The following is a 27,033-nucleotide window of genomic DNA, read 5'->3' on the forward strand; positions in this document are numbered from 1 at the left end:
AAATACCGCTGGTAGCTTGATAGGGATTGCATTGAATTTGTAAATTGCTTTGGGTAGTACAGTCATTTTCACTACATTGATTCTTCTGTTCTATGAACATGGTATATTTCTCCATCTATTAGTGTCCTCTTTGATTTCTTTCATCAGTGTTTTATAGTTTTCTATATATAGGTCTTTAGTTTCTTTAGGTAGATATATTCCTAAGTATTTTATTCTTTTCGTTGCAATGGTGAATGGAATTATTTCCTTAATTTCTTTTTCTACTTTCTCATTATTAGTGTATAGGAATGCAAGGGATTTCTGTGTGTTGATTTTATATCCTGCAACTTTACTATATTCATTGATTAGCTCTAGTAATTTTCTGGTGGAGTCTTTAGGGTTTTCTATGTAGAGGATCATGTCATCTGCAAACAGTGAGAGTTTTACTTCTTCTTTTCCAATTTGGTTTCCTTTTATTTCTTTTTCTGCTCTGATCACTGTGGACAAAGCAGGAATAGAAGGAACATACCTCAACATAATAAAAGCTATATATGACAAACCCACAGCAAACATTATCTGCAATGGTGAAGAATTGAAAGCATTTCCCCTAAAGTCAGGAACAAGACAAGGGTGCCCACTTTCACCACTCCACCATCTTGATCCCACCTTCTAATAATTTTTTTATTTTCTACTTTATTTCTTTTTACAGTGAGAAAGTAGAATCAGGATCATTGCCCTTGGCTAAAAATAAATAGCATTTTTGTCCGCACTTTATGTGCTGTGGTGGACTGTGGGCTTTGCTCTGTACCATCCTGACTCTAGGACTCCCTATCAAGGGATATGTTTTTCAAAGGAAAATAATGGATTTCATACAAATATAAAACTGGCAACTTCCAAAGGTTTTTATTCAATTCATTTGACCAAAAAGATGTTAAAATTGGTTCAAGGAGAAATCTAAGAAACACACACATACACACAGAGAGAGATAATAAGGGATTTTGAAAGGCAGAAGAGTTCTATCCACAGGACAGTAATCATTGCCATTCCACCAGACACAATGAATTTGGATTTCAGTGAACATGAACCGTTTTCATTATGTAGTTCAGTCCAGTCACTCAGTCATGTCCGACTCTTTGTTACCCCATGAATCACAGCATGCCAGGCCTCCCTGTCCATCACCAACTCCCGGAGTTCACTCAGATTCATGTCCATCAAGTCCGTGATGCCATCCAGCCATCTCATCCTCTGTCATCCCCTTCTCCTCCTGCCCCCAATCCCTCCCATCATCAGGGTCTTTTCCAATGAGTCAACTCTTCGCATGAGGTGGCCAAAGTACTGGAGTTTCAGCTTTAGCATCATTCCTTCCAAAGAGATCCCAGGGCTGATCTTCAGAATGGACTGGTTGGATCTCCTTGCAGTCCAAGGGACTCTCAAGAGTCTTCTCCAACACCACAGTTTAAAAGCATCAATTCTTTGGTGCTCAGCCTTCTTCACAGTCCAACTCTCACGTCCATACATGACCACAGGAAAAACCATAGCCTTGACTAGACAGACCTTAGTCGGCAAAGTAATGTCTCTGCTTTTGAATATGCTATCTAGGTTGGTCATAACTTTTCTTCCAAGGAGTAAGTGTCTTTTAATTTCATGGCTGCAGTCACCATCTGCAGTGATTTTGGAGCCCCCAAAAATAAAGTCTGACACTGTTTTCACTGTTTCCCCATCTATTTCCCATGGAGTGATGGGTTAGTTTTCAGCAATTTACAGAGATAAAATACCTGAAAGACAATGAAGATAAAATACCTGGAAGACAATTCTGATGTCAAAACCAGACTAGTCACACACTGATCTTTATTTTTACCATAGAACATCCACTTATTATTTCTCTCCATTTCAAATTGTTTCAGCATTTTTTCCTGATAGCCTCAAGGACCCAATCTTCATGTCCAATAGCATCTCATTGTCATTGTGTCTAAAACTGAACATCACTCCCTTTTCATTCACCTCATCACGATCTGGCTTCTTCTAGAATTTCTTCAAGTGATCAGCATTTCTTGCTCAATATGCCCTTAAAAAATCTTGTTACAGATGTAAACACTGAAAATCCTTGTTCACGTTTTTTACATTGTAGACAGATTGTTGTTAGACGGATTGTTGTTATAGTAGTAACATTTCTTAAACTCCTTCTGATATGTATCTCCAAATCAATTAATGGCTTTTATTATCTATTTATTTACTACACAGGAACTTGAAACTGAAAGTTGCTCAGTCATATCTGACTCTTTGTGACCCCATGGACTGTAGCCTGCCAGGATCCTCTGTTTTGGAGAGGTCAGAGTACTGGAATGGGTACCTGTTCCCTTCCCCAGAGGATCTTTCCAACCCAGGGCTCGAACCCAGGTCTCCCACATTGCAGGCAGATTCTTTACTGTCTGACCCACCAGAGAAGCCCAAAGAATACTGGAGTGGGTAGCCTATCCCTTCCCCAGTGGATCTTCCCAACCCAGGTATTGAACCAGGGTCTCCTGCATTGCAGGCAGATTCTTTACCAACTGAGAATAGGCCCTAAAGTTTAGTTCATAGCAAAGGTCCTCTCCAAAAAAAAAAAAAATGATGTATCCCCCAGGCATTCAAGTCAGTTCTTGTTTCAATGTGAAACGCCAACACTGGGAATGCCCCCTTACCTGGCAGCCTGGAACTTTCATACCCTGGTCTAGTACACCTTGGTCAGGTTGGGAAGGGTGAGAAGTGAACCTTTCTTTTATAATTTGTAAGAAGGGTAATTATAAAGTGATTTTGGGAAAGACAAACCCACATGATCCTATGGGTTTTCTCAGGCAGAACCATTTTTGGAATAAGGATATGTAAACTAAACTTCTGGTTATTGCCCTAAAACCTGTTTCCAGATACTCCTTGAAAGTGAAGTCGCTCAGTCGTGTCTGACTCTTTGCAACCCCATGAACGGTAGCCTACCAGGCTCCACAGTCCATGGGATTTTCCAGGCAAGAATACTGGAGTGAGCTGCCATTTCCTTCTCCAGGGGATCTTCCCAGCCGAGGGATCGAACCTGGGTCTCCTGCATTGCAGACAGACACTTTACCATCTGAGCCACCAGATACTCCTTAGATAGTTTTATATAACTTCAGGGTCCTCAGGGAGAAATATCAATAATCTCAGATATGCAGATGACACCACCCTTATGGTAGAAAGTGAAGAAGAACTAAAGAGGCTCTTGATGAAAGGGAAAGAGGAGAGTGAAAAGTGGGCGTAAAGCTCAACATTCAGAAAACTAAGATCATGGCATCCAGTCCCATCATTTCATGGCAAATAGACGAGGAAACAGTGGAAACAGTGGCTGACTTTATTTTTCTGAGCTCCAAAATCACTGCAGATGGTTATTGCAGCCACGAAATTAAAAGACGCTTCATGTGTGGATGTGAGAGTTGAACTGTGAAGAAGGCTGAGCGCCGAAGAATTGATGCTTCTGAACTGTGGTGTTGGAGAAGACTCTTGAGAGTCCCTTGGACTGCAAGGAGATCCAACCAGTCCATTCTAAAGGAGATCAGCCCTGGGATTTCTTTGGAAGGAATGATGCTAAAGCTGAAACTCCAGTACTTTGGCCACCTCGTGCAAAGAGTTGACTCATTGGAAAAGACTCTGAGGCTGGGAGGGATTGGGGGCAGGAGGAGAAGGGGATGACAGAGGATGAGATGGCTGGATGGCATCACTGACCCGATGGACATGAATCTGAGTGAACTCCGGGAGTTGGTGATGCACGGGGAGGCCTGGCGTGCTGCGATTCAGGGGGTCGCAAAGAGTTGGACACAACTGAGCGACTAAACTGAACTGAACTCCTTGGAAGGAAAGTTATGACCAACCTAGATAGCATATTCAAAAGCAGAGACATTACTTTGCTGACTAAGGTCCATCTAGTCAAGGCTATGGTTTTTCCAGTGGTCATGTATGGATGTGAGAGTTGGACTATAAAGAAAGCTGAGCATCGAAGAATTGATGCTTTTGAACTGCAGTGTTGGAGAAGACTCTTGAGAGTCCCTTGGACTGCAAGGAGATCCAACCAGTCCTAAAGGAGATCAATCCTGGGTGTTCAATGGAAGGACTATTGTTGAAGTTGAAACTCCAGTACTTTGGCCACCTGATGTGAAGAGCCGACTCATTTGAAAAGACCCTGATGCTGGGAAAGATTGAGGGCAGGAGGAGAAGGGGACGACAGAGGATGAGATGGTTGGATGGCATCACTGACTCGATGGACATGGGTTTAGGTGGACTCCAGGAGTTGGTGATTGACAGGGAGTCCTGGTGTGCTGCAGTTCATGGGGTCACAAAGAGTCAGACACGAGTGAGCGACTGAACTGAAGGGTCCTCAGACCTCATTTTAAACACAACTGGTCTACACACCTTTCAGTCTTTCTCCTAAGCCAGATCATGAGTCTTACCTTCCTTACTGCTAACTGTTCCTCCTCTGTATCTTTGGAATGCATCCACTTCCTCTAAGTGCATATCTTTCCAGAACCTTCTCATTGCTCTCACAGACACTGTGATAGTCTCCTATCTTCAACTAGTCTAAAAGCTCTGACACTACTGCCCAGGATTCTTCCTAAAACAGAAATGTGATTCACAGTGTCTTCCTGTCCAAAATCTTGCAGGTAGATTTTAAGATAAAGCCCAGTGTCTTGGCAGTATATACAGGGCCATTCATGACGGATATCCTGCTTATCTTCCAGATTTATGTTCCTGCCACTGTCAATCCTCTTTCTGCCTACATTCTACCCTCAGATACCCAGGGGGCCCTATATTCTAGTCATACTAAAATGTTTGCAACCATTGCTTTGTCATATTCCTGGGACTTCATCCACGTTTGACCCTCTTCCCTCTCCCTTCCCTAAGCCTGGCTTCCTTCCCTTTAGGAGTTAGTTTGGTGTCACTGTTTATAATAAGCATTTTGTTGCCATCCTAATGCAGGACCCTGTGATCATCTTCTGTCCTCCCAGTGTCCTGCACATGTGGGTTTCACATCATACTTTAATGTCCAGGTTCAGACGTGCCTTTCCTCCTGGACTGTAAACTCTTAGAAGTCAGATCACATCTTCCCTCTCCTCATATTCCCAGTGTCCCAACATATATTTGGTACATGACAGGTGTTGTTAAAATGTTTAATGAGGGAATTAATGGCTTTATCAATCACAAATGCCACAGAAATGTATTTTGTCTCACCACCTGTGTTTGGTACAAATTAACATGTCTCATGAAGGCCTTCAAATGCAGTCCCTGCTCCTCAGCCCCCAGTACTGCCTGAGGCCGCTGTTTTTTTCAGCACTGCCCCACTTCCTCCATGTGCCTCTGAAGGGTTCAGTAAGTTCTCATGCTGTTGAGAATGGTCCCCCCTAGTCCAAAAATGTGGCTAGTAGGCCACTGAACTTCATTTTCCCAACTAATCTTCAGGTTGATTTTAAAATGCCTTTGGAAGCTTTTTATCCCTGAGTTTAGTTTTTTTTTAAATTAATTAATTTTAATTGGAGGCTACTTTACAATATTGTAGTGGTTTTGCCATACATTGACATGAATCAGCTATGGGTGTTCATGTGTCCTCAATCCTGAACCCACCTCCCACTTCCCTCCCCATCCGATCCCCCAGGGTCATCCCAGTGCACCAGCCCTGAGCGCCCTGTCTCATGCATCGAACCTAGACTGGCGATCTGTTTCATATATGGTAATATACATATTTCAATGCTATTCACTCAAACCATCCCACCCTCGCCTTCTTCCACAGAGTCCAAAAGTCTGTTCTTTATCTCTGTCTCTTTTGCTGTCTTGCATAAAGGTCTTCCCTTGTGGCTCAGCTGGGAAAGAATCCACCTGCAGTGCAGGAGACCTGGGTTTGATCTCTGGGTTGGGAAGATCCCCTGGAGAAGGGAACAGCTACCCACTCCAGCATTCTGGCTTGGAGAATTCAATGTACTGTATAGTCCATGGGTTCACAAAGAGTCTGACGTGACTGGGCGACTTTCACTTTTACTTTTAAATTTTATTCTAGTTGGTACCATATACAATAGCAGAAGGAACATATTTTAAAGAATAAGACATAGGAACATATTTAAAGAATAAAACATAATCCTTGCTTATGTTATGTAAGAGATAGACAAGTGTTCTACTGTCTCTGAAAGAAGTGTTATGGCTCATGCACAAAGGGCCATGGCATGTAGAAGAGGACCTTATTCCAATAATATAACCAGCATTCAATCTATAGTGAGTAAGGGGAAATTTAAAAATACATTGTTATAAATCAATCTGTTAATTTTTTATTGTATCTACAAATGAACATTGAATACTGTTGCTTATTTAGGCCTACTATTGTTTTATTTTAAGTAAAATATGCATTTTAATCCTTCAAAAAGAAAAAGCATATTACTATAAAAAGTTGAAGTTGAAAAAAAATCATACTGCTGCAAATCAGTCAAAGCAAGTGTTTGAATTACTGATTGCATTAAGACAGATGTTGAATTTTATTTTTTGCTTATCCTGAGTATTATTATCAGGAAGCTTTGTGAGGGTAGGGACTGGATCATGTACTTACAAAAGCGATAGTGTACTATAATAATCAGGAAATGAATATTTGTTGGATGAATATATATATTCATAGTAAAGAGCTGCTACTTTTTCAATTCAAATATATTCTGAACTTGCTTTATTTAATAGGTGGAAATACTGATGAGTACTTTGCCATTAATGAAATGTCGGGAGAACTCTCAACCACTCGCGCTTTGGACCGGGAGGAAGTCAGCAACTTCACCCTCGTCATCCTGTGCTCGGATCTGGGGAGCCCGCCGCAAAGCTCCACGGCGCAGCTGCAGGTCAGAGTTCTGGACGTCAACGACCACAGCCCTTCCTTCCCCAGGCAGCAATACGAGGCTTCTGTGAGAGAGGACGTGCCGGTGGGAACCACGGTTCTCGTGCTCTCCTCCGCGGACGAGGATGAGGGCCTGAACGGGCAAACCGAGTATTCTCTGGTGCACGAGGCTTCCGGGGTGTTCACCATCGACCCTGCGGCGGGCGCACTGAGGACCAGCCGCACGCTTGACCGGGAAGCCAGGTCTGAGCACGTACTGAAGGCCGTGGCCAGAGACTGCGGTGTCCACGGCTCACGAAGCGCCACGGTGGTTATAAAAGTACATGTCACTGATGTTAATGACAACAGGCCAGTTTGGGAACAGAACCCCCTTGATATTTTTCTTTCCTCTCAGTCACCTACAAACCAAACAGCTGCCATCCTCAGAGCCAGTGACCCAGACTCGGGGCCCAGTGGCACCGTCACGTTCAGCTTCGCAGAGCCCCAGTCAATGCTTTCTATTAATGAATACACAGGAGCAATTCAAATCCAGCAAATTCCGTCTTCAGAATATTTTCCTATTTGGCTGCAGATAAAAGCTGTGGATCAAGGGGTCCCAGCTAGAACAACCACTGGTCTCTTGGTCATTCACATGGAAGGAGAAGATGTGAGGATTTCCTTCAGCCAGCATCTGTATAAAGGGATCGTGCCTGAAAATTGTGAGGCAGGTGAGTGTCAAGTGTCCCACTTTTGGCAAAATGCTTAAAACCAACGATTATAGAGCTAGTGCTATCAAAGATTCAGTTATGAATTTCTGAGTCCAGCCAATTCTTGGTATTATAATTTTCATTCAGAATATGTTATTAGAAAAATATACTCAAATGCAGTAACATATTCACACCCCTTTCAAGACAGCAAAAACTGATAAAAACACTGAAATCATTCAGGACTCTTGAAGTTTAAGTTTAAAATCTCAAAAAACCTACATTTATTTAAATGTTTATGAATCCTGAACAGCTACATTTCCTAAATGACTTTCCTGGAAATACAATGAAAGGTGAAATACGTTATGGTTCAGTGACTGCCACTGTGTGTCCTTGGGAAGCTGGCTCTCTCAGCCTCCGTTTCCAAACCTGCAAATTAGGGATGAGTTTGGTACCTACCTCATTAGGGTGTTCTCAGGACCAAATGAGCCAGTTCCTATAAAGCCCTTAAAACAGTATCTGACTCAGAATCAGTGTGTAATTTTAAGGAAGTGCTATTTTTCTTATTATTACTTCATTTTGATACAGTCAGCATTAGTTTCAACAGTGCAGTAATATCTGATCTTCAAAGAATTTGGCAAGATTATACCACTCAGAACAGGCTTCTGTGAATGGTGACTATTTTTCCTCATAATGCTAAATTATTTTTCAGTTATTTCCCTACTCAAATTTATGCCATAATGGGAAACATAAATAATTAATTCCAATGATCTTTCTACCCTAAAGCAAAAAAAAAAAAAAAAAACCCTGCAGATAGTTGTGAATGGAAAGAAATCCAATCTAGGTGATTATATCTAACTAGAGAGTTAAACTATAAACCTTCTGAATCTTTGAACCAGCCGGAGGACAAATCACGTGGACTCTGGGGCTTGCGGGAGGAGTAGTTTGCTTTCGACAAGTCTGATGTGTGCTGTTTGATTTCTCCAGTTGTTTTTTGTTTTTGCTTTGTCATTGTGGATTTAATTTCACTTTATTCATACCTAAAACAACCACTGTTTAAAAGGCAACTTGAATTTTTCTGAAATTGATTTATTTGCTTCATAGTGAAAATATTTGTTACACATTATTACACATTTGTTACACATTATATTCTCTATAAAAAGAGAATATTCAACTTAATATTGAATGTCAAGTTAGGATTCTTCTCAGTTATATATTATTAACCCCAGTTTCATCTTCTTTTGAATCATGGTTATCTCATGGGCTGCTTATCCAGAAGGCCTCTTATGATTCTAAACATTATTAAGGGTAAATTGCAGTTACCTTCATTAAATGAAAGAATAGCATCTTCCAAAATAACTAGAAATTTCCACCTATATTCTTAGGTGTAATGAGAATTCCACAGAAGAGTTAAATGTTAAATAATATGAGATACTCTCCAGAGCTGTGTTTCCTCATGAGAGCTATACATCCTAACTCCAGAGCAAAGTCTGATAGAAAGGAAAGGTAAAAGTTTCTAAATAATAATAATATATTTGTGCTAAATAATACAGCACAAACTATATTAATCCATCTTAAAATGAATTTGATAAAATCATAGAATTTTTAAGTCCAGCTTTTATCTGCAGTGAACATGTAAACATTTTTTCCTTAACAGATGATCTTTCAGTCTCTACTTGAATATCTCAGTGATTGAGAGTCTAGGACAGTGGTTCTTGAACTTGGGTATGAAACAAGCACTCTCTCATGATTGCAGAAGGTTCTGCTTCAGTAATCTGGGGTCCAGGAACTGTCATTTTTAATACTCTCTAGGTTATTTGATTACATTACAAAGTTGGAAAACTCTTTCATTTGGAAAGTAATTCCTGTGTTAAACCCAGATGTGCCTCATTTGTGTATGTCCATAAATTCTAGTCCTGCCATCTGGAGTATTCCACTGATCTACACAGTTGCTTGTTCTTTAAATGTTTTACTTGCTCTTTCAACAAAAATTCTATTGAATATTATGTGCCAGGCACTTTTCTATTGGGATATGTTAGTGAACAAAAAGACAAAGATGCTTGTCCTTGAGAGGCTTACATTCCAGCAGGGTTAAAGAGACAATAGCAGTGAATGTAATAAATAACTAAACTGTAGTGTATGTTAGCTGGTGTTAAAAGCTGTGGTATGAAGAAACGGAGCAGGAGTCCTGGCGAGGGCACAAAGGCAATTTTTGATGGCATGTTAGGACTGGCATTACTGAGCAACTGAAATTCGGGGCAAGGACATAAAGAAAGGAGGTAGCCATTCATATATATGGGAGGAGAGCATTTCTAAAGAAAAAGAGGAGAAATCCAGTGGGAACTCGCCTGGCTTGTTCATGAACAGTAAAGGGGACTGTGCGACTAAAGCAGAGTAAGCCATTCTGACTGGTGTGAAATGGTACCTCATTGTAGTTTGATTTGCAATTCTCTGATAATGAGTGATGTTGAGCATCTTTTCATGTGTTTTTTAGCCATCTGTATGTCTTCTTTGGAGAAATGTCTATTTAGTTCTTTGGCCCATTTTTTGATTGGGTCATTTATTTTTCTGGAATTGAGCTGCATGAGTTGCTTGTATATTTTTGAGATTAGTTGTTTGTCAGTTGCTTCATTTGCTATTATTTTCTCCCATTCCGAAGGCTGTCTTTTCACCTTGCTTATAGTTTCCTTTGTTGTGCAGAAGCTTTTAATTTTAATTAGGTCCCATTTGTTTATTTTTGCTTTTATTTCCAGAATTCTGGGAGGTGGATCATAGAGGATCCTGCTGTGATTTATGTTGGAGAGTGTTTTGCCTATGTTCTCCTCAAGGAGTTTTATAGTTTCTGGTCTTACATTTAGATCTTTAATCCATTTTGAGTTTATTTTTGTGTATGGTGTTAGAAAGTGTTCTAGTTTCATTCTTTTACAAGTGGTTGACCAGTTTTCCCAGCACCATTTGTTAAAGAGACTGTCTTTACTCCATTGTATATTCTTGTCTCCTTTGTCAAAGATAAGATGTCCATAGGTGTGTGGATTTATCTCTGGGCTTTCTATTTGGTTTCATTGATCTATATTTCTGTCTTTGTGCCAGTACCATACTGTCTTGATGACTGTGGCTTTGTAGTAGAGCCTGAAGTCAGGCAGGTTGATTCCTCCAGTTCCATTCTTCTTTCTCAAGATTGCTTTGGCTATTCGAGGTTTTTTTGTATTTCCATACAAATTGTGAAATTATTTGTTCTAGTTCTGTGAAAAATACCGCTGGTAGCTTGATAGGGATTGCATTGAATTTGTAAATTGCTTTGGGTAGTATACTCTTTTCACTATATTGATTCATCCAATCCATGAACATGGTATATTTCTTCATCTATTAGTCAGAATGGCTGTGATCCAAAAGTCTACAAGCAATAAATGCTGGCGAGGGTGTGGAGAAAAGGGAACCCTCTTACACTGTTGGTGGGAATGCAAACTAGTACAGCCACTATGGAGAACAGTGTGGAGATTCCTTAAAAAACTGGAACTAGAACTGCCATATGACCCAGCAGTCCCACTGCTGGGCATACACACCAAGGAAACCAGAATTGAAAGCGACACATGTACCCCAATGTTCATCGCAGCACTGTTTATAATAGCCAGGACATGGAAACAACCTAGATGTCCATCAGCAGATGAAGGATAAGAAAACTGTGGTACATATACACAATGGAGTATTACTCAGCCATCACAAAAAATACATTTGAATCAGTTGTAATGAGGTGGATGAAACTGGAGCCGATTATACAGAGTGAAGTAAGCCAGAAAGAAAAACACCAATACAGTATACTAATGCATATATATGGAATTTAGAAAGATGGTAATGATAACCCTGTATGTGAGCAGCAAAAGAGACGCAGGTGTACAGAACAGTCTTTTGGACTCTGTGGGAGAGGGAGAAGGTGGGATGATTTGGGAGAATGGCATTGAAACATGTATAATATCATATAAGAAATGAATTGCCAGTCCAGGTTTGATGCAAGATACAGGATGCTTGGGGTTGGTGCACTGGGGTAACCCAGAGGGATGGTATGGGGAGGGAGGTGGGAAGGGGGTTCAGGAGTGGGAACTTATATACACCTGTGGTGGATTCATGTTGATGCATGGCAAAACCAATACAGTATTGTAAAGTAAAAATAAAATAATAATAATAAAAATAAATAAATAAAAAATAAAGCAGAGTAAGCAAGGTGAAAGTGGAAGCAAAGTCGCTCAGTCGCGTCCGACTCTTTGTGACCCCATGGACTGCCAGGATCCTCCATCCATGGGATTCTCCAGGCAAGAATACTGAAGTGGGTTGCCATTTCCTTCTCCAGGAGATCTTCTGGATGCAGGGCTTGAACCCGGGTCTCCCACATTGTAGGCAGATGCTTTACCATCTGAGCCACCAGGGAAGTCAAGCAAGATGAAGAATGGTAAAAAATGAGGTCAGAAGTAGACAAAAAGAAGCAGTGGTGTCTTGTAGATCACTGGGAGGTCTTTGACTTTTACTGAAAATAGTTTTTTTTTTTCTCTAGTTCATTCAGTTATTCTTGACATAATGAGATTTCCAACCACGGCTAGTGAATATTCTCACCCAGTACAAATTCTGCAGAGTAGGAGGCATCAAATAAATTATCCCACAAAAGGACTGGCATAGACTTAAGTCAGTCGTCGTTATCACACTTGTTCACATTAGTAAATGAAATTTCTAAAAATTAAGTAATGTGTCTGGCCATTTCCTAATTAAGATATCATTTCTCAAGTCACCCAGAATCAATTTCTTTGTAGGATTAACCCCCCCAAAAAGCCCATATCTAAGGCATCCCAAAGAAAGCCCAATATGAAATTAAGCTATAGATTAGGAAGTTTAATAATGTTTATGGTTAAATTGAGAAATGATTTAATAATAACACTTATAAAAACTGCCATAGAAGGGAAAATGTTGTACCTGGTTTCATTTTTTTAATGTGCCACTCATTTCTTTGTCCAGGATTCACTCTGCTGATAGGAGGCAGCCATTATGGGAGGAAACTACCCTTATTTTGGTCCGATTCTCATCACTCAACCTTCCATCTACCCCCAGCCATAGCAGTTGGAATTAATCACTATGGTTAACAATAACCGGGTGTGAGATTAAAAAAAAATTAGGGTGGAAAACTAAATTAATCTCTTACCCCTGAAGGCAGGCCTCCTGCTGCAGGTTCAGGCAGAAAAGCTGATGAACACATGGGTGGCAGTAGTGGTGGTGGCGGCAGCGGGGGTTCAGTCTAAGTTGTGTCTGATTCTTGCGACCCCATGGATTGTAGCCTACCAGGCTCCTCTGCCCGTGGAATTTCCCAGGCAAGAATATTGGAGTAGGTTGCCATTTCCTTCTCCAGTGCATCTTTCCACCTCAGGGATCAAACCCATGTCTCCAGCATTGCAGGCAGATTCTTTACCAACTGAGCCACCAGGGAAGCTAGAATACATGGGTGGGAAGAATTTATTCTCCTGTTGCATCATTGTGTTTTCTTTGACCTCTGATCAAAGTCATCCTTCTTAATCTTCTTGTGTTTAGAATTATTGAACTGAATTTTTGACTGGTATCTTTTAAATAGAGTTTAAAAAATTTGTTTGTTAATCTTACACATAGACAAGGTTAGAAATATTCTGGCAGTAAGCATATGTTATCCATAAATACCCAGGTAAGCATGCACTACAAAACATCTAAAACAATGGGTTGAGATCTTGTTTTGAAGAGTAGCTATGACATGTGTGAACGGCATGGAGCTTACAGGGAGAGTAGCCTAAAGCTGTATGACAGGAAGCACAACAAGAAAGGAAAAGATGATAGTTAAGAAGGCTATTGAATCTGATTTAATACAACTAATCTACACCCACATCAGCAGGATTTCCTAGGCCCGAGTGGACAACAGTGACGAGGTGCATAAAATATTGATTAACATTTCATCTGGCCAAAGCTTTGCCTGGAGTGTGAATTCTGCCAGGTCATATCAAGGGCACCAAAAGGTGATTTTTAAAAAATTTGGATTCCAATGGTTTCATTCATTTCTTTTCAGTCACTCAGTCATGTCCAACCTTTTGTGACCCCATGGACTGCAGCATGCCAGGCTTCCCTGTCCATCACCAACTCCTGGAGCTTGCTCAAACTCATGTCCAGAGTCGGTGATGCCATCCAACCATCTCATCCTCTGTCATCCCCTTCTCCTCCTGCCTTCAATCTTTCCCAGCATCAGGGTCTTTTCCACTGAGTCAGTTCTTCACATCAGGTGGCCAAAGTATTGGAGTTTCAGCTTCAACATCAGTCCTTCCAATGAACACCCAGGACTGATCTCCTTTAGAATGGACTGGTTGGATCTCCTCACAGTCCAAGGGACTCTCAAGAGTCTTCTCCAACACCACAGTTCAAAAGCATCAATTCTTCAGTGCTCAGCTTTCTTTATAGTCCAACTCTCACATGACTACTGGAAAAACCATAGCTTTGACTAGATGGACTTTTGTTGGCAAAGTAGTGTCTCTGGTTTTTAATATGCTGTCTAGTTAGGTAATAGCTTTTCTTCCAAGGAGCAAGTGTCTTTTAATTTCATGGCTGCAGTCACCATCTGCAGTGAAATTGGAGCCCAAGAAAATAAAGTTATCTCGCTGTTTCCATTGTTTCCTTGTCTATTTGCCTTGAAGTGATAGGATTTCAAGTGATAGATGCCATGATGTTCATTTATTGAATGCAGAGTTTTAAGGCAACTTTTTCACTCTCCTCTTTCACTTTCTTCAAGAGGCTCTTTAGTTCTTCACTTTCTACCATAAGGGTGGTGTCATCTACATATTTGAGGTTATTGATATTTCTCCCAGCAATCTTGATTCCCGCTTGTGCTTCATCCAGCCTGGCATTTTGTCTGATGTACACTGCATATAAGTTAAATAAGTAGGGTGACAATATACAGCCTTGATGTACTGCTTTCCCAATTTGGAACCAGTCTATTGTTCCATGTCCAGTTCTAACTGTTGCTTCCTGACCTGCGTACAGATTTCTCAGGAGATAGATAAGGTGGCCAGGTATTCCCACCTCTTTAAGAATTTTCCACATTATGTTGTGATCCACACAGTCAAAGGCTTTGGCATAGTTACTAAAGCAGAAATACATGTTTTTATGGAACTCTCTTCCTTTTACAATGATCCAGTGGATGTTGGCAATTTGATCTGTGTTTCCTCTGCCTTTTCTAAATCCAGCTTGAACCTCTGGAAGTTCAGGATTCACATACTGTTGAAGTGTGGCATGGAGAATTTTGAGCATTACTTTGCTAGCATGTGTGATGTGTGCAATTGTGCCGTAGTTTGAACATTCTTTGGCATTGCCAAAGAATGGAATGAAAACTGACCTTTTCTAGTCTTGTGGCCACTGCTGGGTTTTCCAAATTTGCTGGCATATTGAGTGCAGCACTTTCACAGCATCACCTTTAGGTTTTGAAATAGCTCAACTGAAATTCCATCACCTCCATTAGCTTTGTTTGTAGTGATGCTTCCTAAGGCCCACATGACTTCACATTCCAGGATGTCTGGCTCTAGGTGAGTGATCACACCATCATGGATATCTGGGCCATGAAGATCTTCTTTGTATAGTTCTTCCATGTATCCTCATTGCCTTCTCCTTCCAATGGTTTTAAAACATTGTCCATTGATTCATGTTTAAATGGCCTTGACATAAATTATTTAATAGCATTTTATAATTTCCAGCTTTGCTTCCCTCTCCAATATGCCTGATCTTTGATATTTATTTTTAGATGAAAAATCTTGGGAGCTGCCTATTGGAAGTTTACATTTACTGTGGTTTAAATGGCCTTTCAGTAGGAGCACTTGACATCTGAGTTAATTATTTTTTGTACTATCCTAAGTTTTAATAATATTAAACTGTTTTTAACATTTAACATTTTTTAAGAAAATAAAAATTAAAACAACTCAGTTTTTATATTTGTTTAACATTTCTTTCTTGGAAAGCCTACAAGTTTGAATTTCAATTAATATTGTATCCTACTGACAGCATTAAACAACACTTGAATTGTTTAAAACAGAATATAGTTTAATTATATATATAAATAATTTTTATAGCTTATAGCATTTTAGAAGCAGCCCTTTGGTAGATAAAGTCTCTTTATGTCATGAAATATTCACTTTTTCATAGAAAGTGTCATCACAGAAGGTGCCAGTTGCCTGTAAAAGAGAGGTTAGATGTACTGCAAGATGGCAAGAAAAGCTGAAGCTCAAGTGAGTCCCCACCCTTTACTCTTACCACTTAGTCTTCATTTTCTACCTGAATGAGAAGAAATATAAAATTCTGAATTTTTCTGAAGTGGAAGATAAACCACTTGGTTGTCCATGACATTCTAATCAATTGAACCATTTACATGCTCCTTCTAGAAGCCAACTTTTATTTCTTCTGTTTCACTTCCAAAGCTTTGGTTATACCAGTAAGGGTGAATCAGCAGCTATTCCCCAATGTGGACTTTCTACAATTTCATGCATTTTAAAATAATTATTATGAGAGGGAAATTGAAATTATGAATTGTGTTGATACCTTGATTAAAAATGACTAGTCAGACATTGAAAGACTTGAGATAAAATTAACATAATGATGTCTGAGGGCATTCTAAGTGTTAAAATACATTTAACATTGTCTACTAAATAAATTAGATCTTGATATTTTGGAGGAAACCCATCTTCTGGTCCTTTGCAATTGATCCAGAATTCTGGCTCCTACAGTGGGTCAGGCTGGGCACCTGTACGTGGAGTATGGAAATAGCACAGGGGTTAGTATAGCTGAGTGTATCTCTACTGCTCTCCTGCCCAGGCTGGACAACTTTCCTACTCCTTCTAGAAAGTGGAGATGGGAACAACTGATTCACAAGGAAACCATAAGGATCAACGGAGCTCATAAGAGTCTACTAGTCACAGTTTTCATTGTTACTGTTATCTTCTTTCTGTCCCAAACCCTTAATAGAATTCCGTAAAGTTAGCTGAGTATAAATTCTCACCAGAACAGCTAATAGTTACTTAGCAAGTATTTAACAGCTATTAAATATTTGCAGTTTTTAAAACCCTACCAGTCCTCTCTGTTTTACTTGGTCTCCAAACCAGATAAGAACTATATTTTACAAGGTGTCAAAGTTCCCATAATTTTGGAAATGATGTCTTTATGTCATCCACAACTTTGGAACAGGGTCCAATATATAACATTTTATGATAATGAAAAGAAGGAAGCAAACAATATATCTCATTTCTATTCATTCTTTAAGGCTGGTCTCCTGTTTGGAATGGAATTTATTGGAATGAGTGCCCTCTAAGTTACCACTGGCTAACAGTGTCAAATTCCGTCACCTTACATATGACTCTAAGGTAGCTCCAGAGGAGACAGGAGGAGAAAGTCCTCTTGAAAGAAGGTGAACATCTCACAAGGCAGTTTTCATTTTGTGAATTAACCCCAGTCCCACGTCTGAGCCTCAGCTATATAGGCTCAAGACCTAATCTTAGCAAACCGAGGAGTTCTTCCCATTAGAAAGAGGACTGATATATAAACCAGAGTACAATTCTCCTAGACCCTGGTGGCTCAGATGGCAAAGAATCTGCCTGCAATGCAAGATACCCGAGTTTGATCCCTGGATCAGAAAGATCCCTGGAAAAGGAAATGGCTACCCACTCCAATATTCTTGCCTGGAAAATTCCATAGACAGAGGAGCCTGGCAAGCTATAGTCCACGAGGTCACAAAGAGTCAGATACAACAGAGTGACTAATGCTTTCATTTTTACAGTTATTTTACTTATAGAAAAACTATAATTGCCCTCTGGATTACAGCAGTCATTTTAGAATGACCAGCTTTCTCTGGGAAAAAGGACACAGGAAGCCAGATTATACTCAGAAGTTTGCTTGTTAATCTTTTATAGTTCAAGTAGGATATAATTCACGCGTTGAATGTCATCAGCCTATGTTACCCTTTCTTAAGAAAGAACTCACGCAGCATTGCCAAGTACAATTTTATGAGCCTTTCATGACTGTCTGGGCTTGCATTGCTCATTGACTTTCTTTTGATCACACATCCATTCTTCTTGTGTCTTAACGCCTCCATCAAGCCTTCTGCCCTGGGAATGAGTCTGTTCCTTCAGGTGATTTTGTATAGCTCTCTTCTTCACTATTATATTTTGTTTAGCGATGTAACAGAGTTAATATTTTTAACAGCTACTTTTTAACAAATGTTTAAGTACACAGCAAAATTAAGGGAAAAGCACAGAGGTTTCCCATGTACCCTTTGCCCCAGTGACTCATGCATTCCCTCCCTCATTATCAGCATCCTTCCCAGAGTGACGGTGGTGGTGGTTAGTCAGTAAGTAAGGTCTGACTCTTGTGACCTCGTAGACTGTAGTGTTCCAGGCACCTCTATTCATGGAATTTCCTAGGCAAGAATACTGGAGTGGGCTGCCATTTGCTTCTCCATCCCAGAGTGATACATTTGCTAAAATCTGTGAACCTACATTGATTCATCATAATCTCCCAAGGTTTCCAGTTTTCTTTAGGGTTCACCCTTGGTGTTGTACATTCTATGGGTGTAAATGTTGTTCAGTTGCTCAGTCGTGTCCGACTCTTTGCAACCCCATGGACTGCAGGACGCCAGGCCTCTCTGTCCCTATGCATCTCCCAAAGTTTGCCCAAGTTCATGTCTGTTGCATTGGTGATGCCATCCAGCCTTCTCATCCTTTCATGCTCTCTTCTCCTCCTGCCCTTAATCTTTCCCAGCTTCAGGGGCTTTTCCAATGAGTCAGCTGTTCGCATCAGATGACCAAGATACTGGAGTTTCAGCATCAGTCCTTCCAGTATGAGTATTCAGGGTTGATTTCCCTTAAGATTGATGGGTTTGATCTCCTTGCTGTCCAAGGACTCTTCAGGAGTCTTCTCCAGCACCATAGTTCAAAGGCATCAATTTTTTGGTGCTCCACCTTCTTCACAGTCCAGCTCTCACAACCATATGTGACCACTGGGAAGACCATTGCCTTGACTATATGGACTTTTGTCAGTAGAATAGTGTCTAACATGTTTAAATGTGTTAAACCTATCTCTAGGTTTGTCATAGACCTGCTAAGAAACAAATAGCTTCTGATTTCATGGCTGCAGTCCTAGCTGCAGTGATTTTAGAGCCTAAGAAAAGGAAATCTGTCACTACTTCCACCTTTTCCCCCTCTTTGCCATGAAGTAATGAGGCCAGATACCATGATCTTAGGTTTTTTTGTTTTTTGTTTTTAAATATTTAGTTTTAAGCCAGCTCTGGAGGAGGGAATGGCAAACTACCCCAGTATACTTGCCATGAGAACCTCATGAACTGTATAAAAGGACAAATGAGTTTAGATAAATGGATAGTAACATGGGGTCACAAAGAGTGAATGAACTGAACTGATAGTAACATGTATCCACCATTATTAAATCATACAGAGTAGATTCTCTGCCTACAAAGCATACTTTTCCTACCCATACTTTTCTCCATACTCCCTGCCCAAACCCAGGCAACCACTGAGCTTGTTACTGTCTCTATATTTTTGCGTTTTATAATATGTCATATAGTTGGAATCATATAGTATGGTTCCATATATAGCCTTCCATATATTCCCCATATAGTCTTTTCAAATTAGCTTCTTTTACTTAGTGATATGCATATAATATTCCTCCATGTCTATTGGTTGCTTGAGAGCTCATTTCTTTTCAGCATTGAATAGTATTCCATTGTCTAGATATTGCAGTATATAAACCCATCTACTGAAGGACATTATGGTTGTTTTGAAGTTTTGGCAGTTATGAATAAATTTCTGTAAGGACCAGAGTACAAGTTCTTATGTAGACAGAAATTTCCAACTCCTTTGGGTAAATTTCAAGGAGTATGATTCCTAGATCTTATGGTAAGACTATATTTAGTTTTGTAAGAAAGTGCCAAACTGTCTTCCAAAGTGGTTGTACCATTTTGCTTTTCCACCAGCAATCAATGAATGAGAATTCCTCTTGCTCCATATCTTTGCCAGCATATGATGTTGTCAGTGTTCCAAGTTTTAGCCATTCTAATAGATATATGGTTGTATGTCATTTTAGTTTGCATTTCTATGATGAAATATGATGTGAATATCTTCATATGCTTACTTTCCACCTGTATATCTTCTTTTGTGAGTGTTTTTAAAGGTTTTTTGTTGATTTTTAAGCAGTTGTTTGTTATTATTGAGTTTAAGAGTTCTTTGTATATTCTCAATAATAGGCCTTTATCAGATATGTCTTTTGCAAGAAATATTCTCCCAATCTATGTCTAGTCTTTTCTTTCTCTTGGCAGTATCTTTTGCTGAGTAGAAAAATTTAATTTTAATAAAGGCCAGCATTTTAATTCCATCTTTCTGAAATCCTGCCTTTGGTGTTGTATCTAAAAAGTTGTCACCAAACTCAGAGTCAACTAAATTTTCTCCAGCATCTAGGAGTTTTATGTTTCAGCATTTTGAATTCAGGTCCATGATCCATGTTGACTTAATTTTTTTAACGGCATAAGGTCCTTGTACAGATTCTTTTTTTTTTTTTTTTTTGCATGTGGAAGCCCAGTGTCCCTCCACCATTTGTTGAAAAGACTATCCATTGTATTGCCTTTGATCTTTTGCCAAAAATCAGTTGACTGTATTTACATATGTCTATTTGGGGGGCTCTATATTCTGTTGCACTGGTCTATTTGTCTTATCCTTTCATCATGATTACTGTAGCTTTATAGTCTTGAAGTCAAGTAGTCCTATTCATCCAACTTTGTTCTTTTCCTGAGGGTTAATTTTTTTTAACTATATTTCTACTCGTTTCTATATTGCCTGTCTGTGGATAAGACTTTCCACCAATTCTGTGAGAGGCATTCACTTATTTTGGACTCATTAAGATAGTTATAGCAGAAATGCAAACAAAGAATACTCTGCCTCTGACAAGCAGAATAGGTGGTCCTTACTATAAACAGAGATTTCTCCTGAGGAAATCTGCCATATGAAAAGAAAGGAAAGCCCATTCCTTCATGCTGTTGGAGGGTGCAGGAAGGGCTAGAAGAAAATATGTAGGAAACAAGTGGCGAGCTATGATCATCCTGACCCTCTTCCCCAAAGCTTTCAACCTTGGGAGGTCCAGTGAGACAGCCTAAAGGAAAAGCTAAAAGCAGAGGACACTTTGGAACTCTGGGAGGATATGCTTCATGGGATAACTTTTTCCTAACACAGGTGAGTAGAAGCAGATTCAAATGGGTAACATGTTTAGGTCAAGAGAAGGCACAAGCAAATGTTCCATTCTTGTTTGCCTCTTGCAAGGCCCAAAAGACCTCCCATAGTCCCAACAATCCCAGATGCAGATTAATGCAGAGTAGAGGCCAACACGCTTGTCATGAGGACCATGGCTACCAGTGATGAGGTGAGCCCCTTCCCAAGTCTGTTGGGTAGATAGCCAAAACACAGGGTTACATAGCATGCCAAGTACCAAAAACTGCAACATCAAAAGCAGCTTCAGTGGGGCCAGGTCAACAGGGTAGAGTTCTGAGCCTGAACGTGTTGACATGAAAGACCAGATTCATTGCCTGGAGACAAATTCTAGGAGCCGGTGGACAGCGCACATAGGCCCCACCTCATCACTGCAAGTCTCCTCCAACTGGTGTCATCTTCAGAGCAGCAGCAGTGAAAGACGAGGAGCCTTCAAAGACTGGGCATGAATCTAGAGCCTCTAACTTCCTGGAGAGCACTGCTTCACGAGAACAGCCTGAGAAGACGTGAATATCCTGTCAATCATGGTGCTCCTAAGGAATATTACACCAATCATGAGAAAGTACAGAAATGATTTTTTTTCTTTGCACATCAAAGTTGTGCTGTGTAAAACTAACTTTGCTTCATTTGCTTTAAATTCTTAAAGAATACTCTTATCTCTATTCTCAAGGATGCCAGATAAATGGTGACTGTGTACACAGTGTTATGCACCAAATACTCATTTTTTTAAACGTGTAGGAAACAAGTGGTCAGCCTTGTAAACAGTCTTGAACATCCCTTTCATCTCTTCTCTTACAAGACAGTTTTGATGATCAAATAAGCACCTCATAATCTATAAAACATTTTACTTTCATTATTACTAACAGTTATCACAGAGATGAAAATGTAGCCAGGAATACTTTGAAGAAGCTTCCCTTTTATGGAAGGCAGAACCAGGAAAGAGCTTGCTGCTAGTAGGTGTTCACCAAATATTTGTTGAAATAATTTCATCATGTAACTGCTATACTTCTAAAAAGACAAAAAGTTTATGCCTGAATGAGAATAAAACCAGCCCCCCCCCCCAAAAAAAAAGATGAGGAAGACATTTAGTTTTAGGCCAGGTAAGTGGCCCACGTAGAGGCTTATGGACTCATGAGCTTGTGGTAACCTTACCACAAGGAGTACCTGGACAGAGGCTTTTGTCCAATGATGAGTAGACCAGAGAGATATTGATGGCCTTTCAGTTGTCAAAGGAGTAACAAAACAAGCCTCCATATTATAGAAAGCTCACTTTGAAGGTCTTGTGAAGAAGACTGGTTTGAGAAAAAGAGATGAGTTAGGAGGATATTGTGGTCATCCACGTGGTAAATGACCCAAGTAAAACTCAGTGGTAGGCGAAAATTGTTCTTCCCTATTGGCTCAGATCATAGAGAATCTGCCTGCAATGCAGGAGACCTGGGTTCAATGCCTAGGTCAGGAAGATTCCCAGGAGAAGGGAATGGCAAGCTGTAGTCCATGGGGTTGCAAAGAGTTGGACATGACTGAGCAACTAACACACAAGTAACAGGGGAAGATAAGAGGGAATGTGGTCCCCAGTGTTTTTTAAGACAGCTTCACTGGAACTTGCTAACTATTTAGACCCAAGGTTGTCAATCCTGGCTGCACATATAGTTAGCTTTGTGTGCAAGTCAAGGGTGGGGGTAGATAGTGGGCTGAGAAGAAATCCAAAGTAATGCCAGTATTTTACAGGAGTTGGAGATGTACTGTATCTACAAAAGAGATTGAGATGGATTCCCAGGGCACTACTGGGAGGGTGGTGTTAGAGAAACAGGAAAGTGACACATTAAAGAAGCAGGGAGTGGTCAATGTTATCTAATTTATAGCTAAGGGAAGATAAGGACAGAAAAGTGGAAATTAGCCCAGTCAGAGATATATCCCAAAGCAGAAGTGAGTGAAGCAGAAGGGTGTGGGGGGCTACCGCACTCTGGGAGTGGGGCTACAGTGCTTATAGAGCCTTCCACAGTGGGATTGGGAAGAATGTTGCCTGACATGGTCTGAGGATGCTGTCTTGGCATAAGGAGGTAAGAACATGGTAGAAAGGAAGACATATCTGAAAAGATAAGTCTGTACATCAAATATAAAGGGTAAGATAATAAGAGAATGATACAATTAACAAATAAGTGCTGGGAGAGTCCAGAAAGGAAGTTCTGAGGAGTATGTTTGAAATTCTGTTGAAATTGTTCAGGACATGGCCAAGAATAAAGACCAGGAATGGATACCTCTTAAGTGAACCAGAGTTGGCTGTGGCTGTTTACAAGAATTATGTGCAGCCAAACAGAATTTAGCAGCTTCAGACAGTGCCGGGGTCCAGCCCCGGTGGATCCAGGGAATTCGAAGGGTGGATGGCATTGGCATGAGAAAGACTTGTTTATTTATTAATATAAGATTAGATTAGGAAACAATAGTGTGGTAGGAAAATTAAGTGGAGGAAGAGGGCTGAATAGCTTGGATTACGTGGAAGACCAATAAAATTCCAGACAAGGAATTTGCACCATCTACTTTGGGCCACCGGCGCTCACTTGAATATCTAAGGGTGCCTCACCTTAGGCTCCCTTTCGCGTGAGCCTTAACAGCTAGGGCAAGTAAGTAGACTTGGCGAGCCTCCGCGCCCCAGGTGGAAATTCAGCCTGAAATTAGAGTGAAGAGGAGAGGAAAGAGAGAGACATGGGGGAAACCAGTCCAGCAACTAGCTCCGTCCTCTATTGTTCAGAAGGCTTTTTATACTTTTGATAAAACATGGAGATCAATGGGTAACACAAAGTTATGCAGCGTTAGCAGTCCAGACTCTTATCAAAACCAGGCTTTTCTCTTTGCATACCTAATTGTATACACAAGTCTTAGGTAATTTACATCATCTTCCAGCCAAAAGGGCCGATTAACATTTTACAGCCTTTTTTCTGATAAGGGTTTGTCAACCAGAAGACTTATTTGTGTTGGTCTTCCCAAGGTCTAGTGCCACTCTCAGAAAGCACTAAATAAAGTTACATTCTTACACAGCAAAGATACAGCAACTTATAACAAGTAGAGGGAGTAAGTGATTTACAGCAAAAGAGAAGCAATTAACTCAAAAGTCTAGTGTTGCTAACATCAAAACTACTATGTATCTTTTTCTACATCCTGCTTACATTGAGTAACATCCTTCCAGGTGCCTAAAAGATAAAGAATATGGAGGTCTGGCAGCAGTCATTCAGTCAACAGTGAAAACCCTCTACCAATATAATTTTTAACTCTTTAGAAAAGGCTCTGTATCTTAAGATGCTGTTAAGCTTTGTGCCTCTCGCAGTTGGGGGATTGTAAACAATTCACAAGCTGTAAGAGGTCTGGGGAACCTGTCAGGCAAACTAGAGAGCAATCAGAGGGGGTTTTAACTGAAACATCCCTTTCAAATGCAGAAGGCTAAAGCCCTGATTTGACTTTTTCCAGAGAATATCAGAAGAGTGGAAAAGCAGGCAGATTCTTATTTTTTTGGGGGGTGGATGCTCAGGAAATTCCAGGGGGAAAACCAGAGGTCTGATTAGCCTTGCCATCAGAGCTCTTGCCACATGACCTTGTCACGGGTGGAATTCCTCACTCTGGCTCTCGGCAAGACAGGACTGAGAACTTTGGAGAGCACAGAAAGCTGAGTGCTGAAGAATTGATGCTTTTGAACTGTGGTGTTGGAGAAGACTCTTGAGAGTCCCTTGGACTGCAAGGAGATCCAACCAGTCCATCCTAAAGGAGATCAGTCCTGTGTGTTCATTGGAAGGACTAATGCTGAAGCTGAAACTCCAATACTTTGGCCACCTCATGTGAAGAGTTGACTCATTGGAAAAGACCCTGATGCTGAGAGGGATTGGGGGCAGGAGAAGGGGATGACAGAAGATGAGATGGCTGGATGGCATCACCGACTCGATGGACATGAGTTTGGGTAAACTCTGGGAGTTGGTGATGGACAGGGAGGCGTGGCATGCTGCAATTCATGGAGTTGCAAAGAGTTGGACATGACTGAGCAACTGAACTGAACTGAACTGAACTGACTGTACTTGCTAGAACTTAGTATTTTTAGAAGACAGAATATAGAGAAATGTAAAGTGGAGATTTTTCACAAAGCTTGGCCATAAAGGGGCAGAAGTAATGTTGCAATATCTTGAAGAATGGTGAAGATCAGAGGGCTATTATGTTTTGTTTTTGAAAGCTGAAAAGAGATTTAGACATTGGTGATTTATAGCACTTTAAAGTTTACAAAGAATTTTCATTTATATGTAAGTCAAAAACAGAACATAACATTTAGAAATATCAGGATTTCATTCCTTTTAGGTTTTAACTAGCATCTATTGTTTGTCAGGAGAATCCTGATGTTTTCAGATTATTTTGAGGATAACAATATTGTCTTCCTGAAGAGCTGCTGTGACAATCAAATAGACTCATTAAATTTGTATATTATAGTACTCATTATGTGCCACTAAAAACATCGTAAAAGTTGTTTCTTATAATCTAATTGAAACATACTTTCAACATTTTCCTTGTTCCTTAATGGAAAATGTGCTGAATATTTCATAACTGAGGTTAACCACTCATACAGAAAAATTGTGCAACCTTTCTTTCTGGATGTGCAGGCTCTAGGTTCTGGCTGGCTCTCAGATTCTAGGAGCTGAACAGAGAATAAGGACAAGTCTTAAAAGTGCAGAGACTATTTGCAACAGTCAGGACATAGAAGCAACCTAGATGTCCATCTGCAGATGCACGGATAAAGAAATTGTGGTACATATGCAGCTGTTCAGATTCTTTCTCACCCCATGTACCATAGCCCACCAGGCTCCTCTCTCCATGGGATTCTCCTGGCAAGAATACTGGAGTGGCATGCCATTTCTTCCTCCAGGTGGCCTTCCCCACCCAGGGATCGAACCCATGTCTCCTTCTTTGGCCAGTGGATCACTAGCACCACCTGGGAAGCCTGTGTGTATATATACGTATACACTCACCCATGAAAAGGAATGAAATGAATTTGAATCAAATGAGGTGGATGAACCTAGAGCCTGTCACACAGTGAAGTGAATTAGAGAAGAACAAACACTGTATTAACATGTTAATGCATATATATGGAATCAAAAAATGGCACTGATGAATCTACATGCAGGGTAGGAACAGAGACATGCGTTTAGAGAACCGACTTGTGGACACAGTAGGGGAAGGAGAGGGTGAAACGACTTGAGAGAGTAGCATTAGCATGTATGCACTACTATGTATGAAACAGATGGCTGGCAGGAAGCAGCTGTATAGTGCAGGGAACTCAGATCGGTGCTCTGAGATGACTTAGAGGGCTGCGGTCGTGGGGGGGCGGTGCAGAGGGAGGGAGGCTCATATGTACACTTACAGCTGATTCAGTCAGTCTCTCCCATCAGGAAGCTTCCATAAGCCTCTTATCCTTCTCCATCAGAGGGCAGACAGACTGAAAACCACAATCACAGAACATTAAACCATCTGATAACCTGGACCACAGCCTTGTCCAACTTAATGAAACTATGAGCCATGCCATGTAGGGCCACCCAAGACAGATGGATCATGCTGGAGAGTTCTGACAAAATGTGGTCCATTGGAGAAGGGAATGGCAAAGCACTTCAGTATTCTTGCCTTGAGAACTCCATGAACACTATGAACAGGCAAAAAGATAGGACACTGAAAGATGAACTCCCCAAGTCGGTAGGTACCCAATATGCTATGGGAGATCAGTGGAGAAATAACTCCAGAAAGAATGATGAAATGGAGCCAAAGCAAAAAAAAGAAAAGAAAAGAAACAACACCCAGATGTGGATATGACTGGTGATGGAAGTAAAGTCTGATGCTGTAAAGAGCAATATTGCATAGGGACCTGGATTGTTAGTTCCATGAATCAAGGCAAATTGAAAGTGGTCAAACAGGAGATGACAAGAGGGACCATGGACATTTTAGGAATCAGTGAACTAAAATGGACTGGAATGGATGAATTTAATTCAGATGACCTTTATACCTACTACTGTGAGCAAGAATCACTTAGAAGAAATGGAGTAGCCATCACAGTCAACAGAATAATCCAAAATGCAGTACTTAGATGCAATCTCAAAAACCACAGAATGATCTCTGTTCTTTTCCAAAGCAAATCATTCAGTATCACGGTAATCCAAGTCTATGCCCTGACCAGTAATGCTGAAGA

General features: G+C 40.4%; 1 protein-coding gene across 1 annotated transcript in view; it reads left to right on the forward strand.

The window, feature by feature from the left end:
• The window catches only part of DCHS2 (dachsous cadherin-related 2), a 346,741-nt gene that overhangs the window by 243,126 nt on the left and 76,582 nt on the right, over positions 1-27,033 (forward strand). The window contains exon 13 of the mRNA XM_052655032.1: positions 6,691-7,548. Within this exon, the coding sequence (XP_052510992.1) occupies positions 6,691-7,548 (858 nt within the window). The remainder of the gene's footprint in view (positions 1-6,690; positions 7,549-27,033) is intronic.

This window comes from Budorcas taxicolor, chromosome 17 (assembly GCF_023091745.1).
Source record: "Budorcas taxicolor isolate Tak-1 chromosome 17, Takin1.1, whole genome shotgun sequence".
NCBI classification, from domain to species: Eukaryota; Metazoa; Chordata; class Mammalia; order Artiodactyla; family Bovidae; genus Budorcas; species Budorcas taxicolor.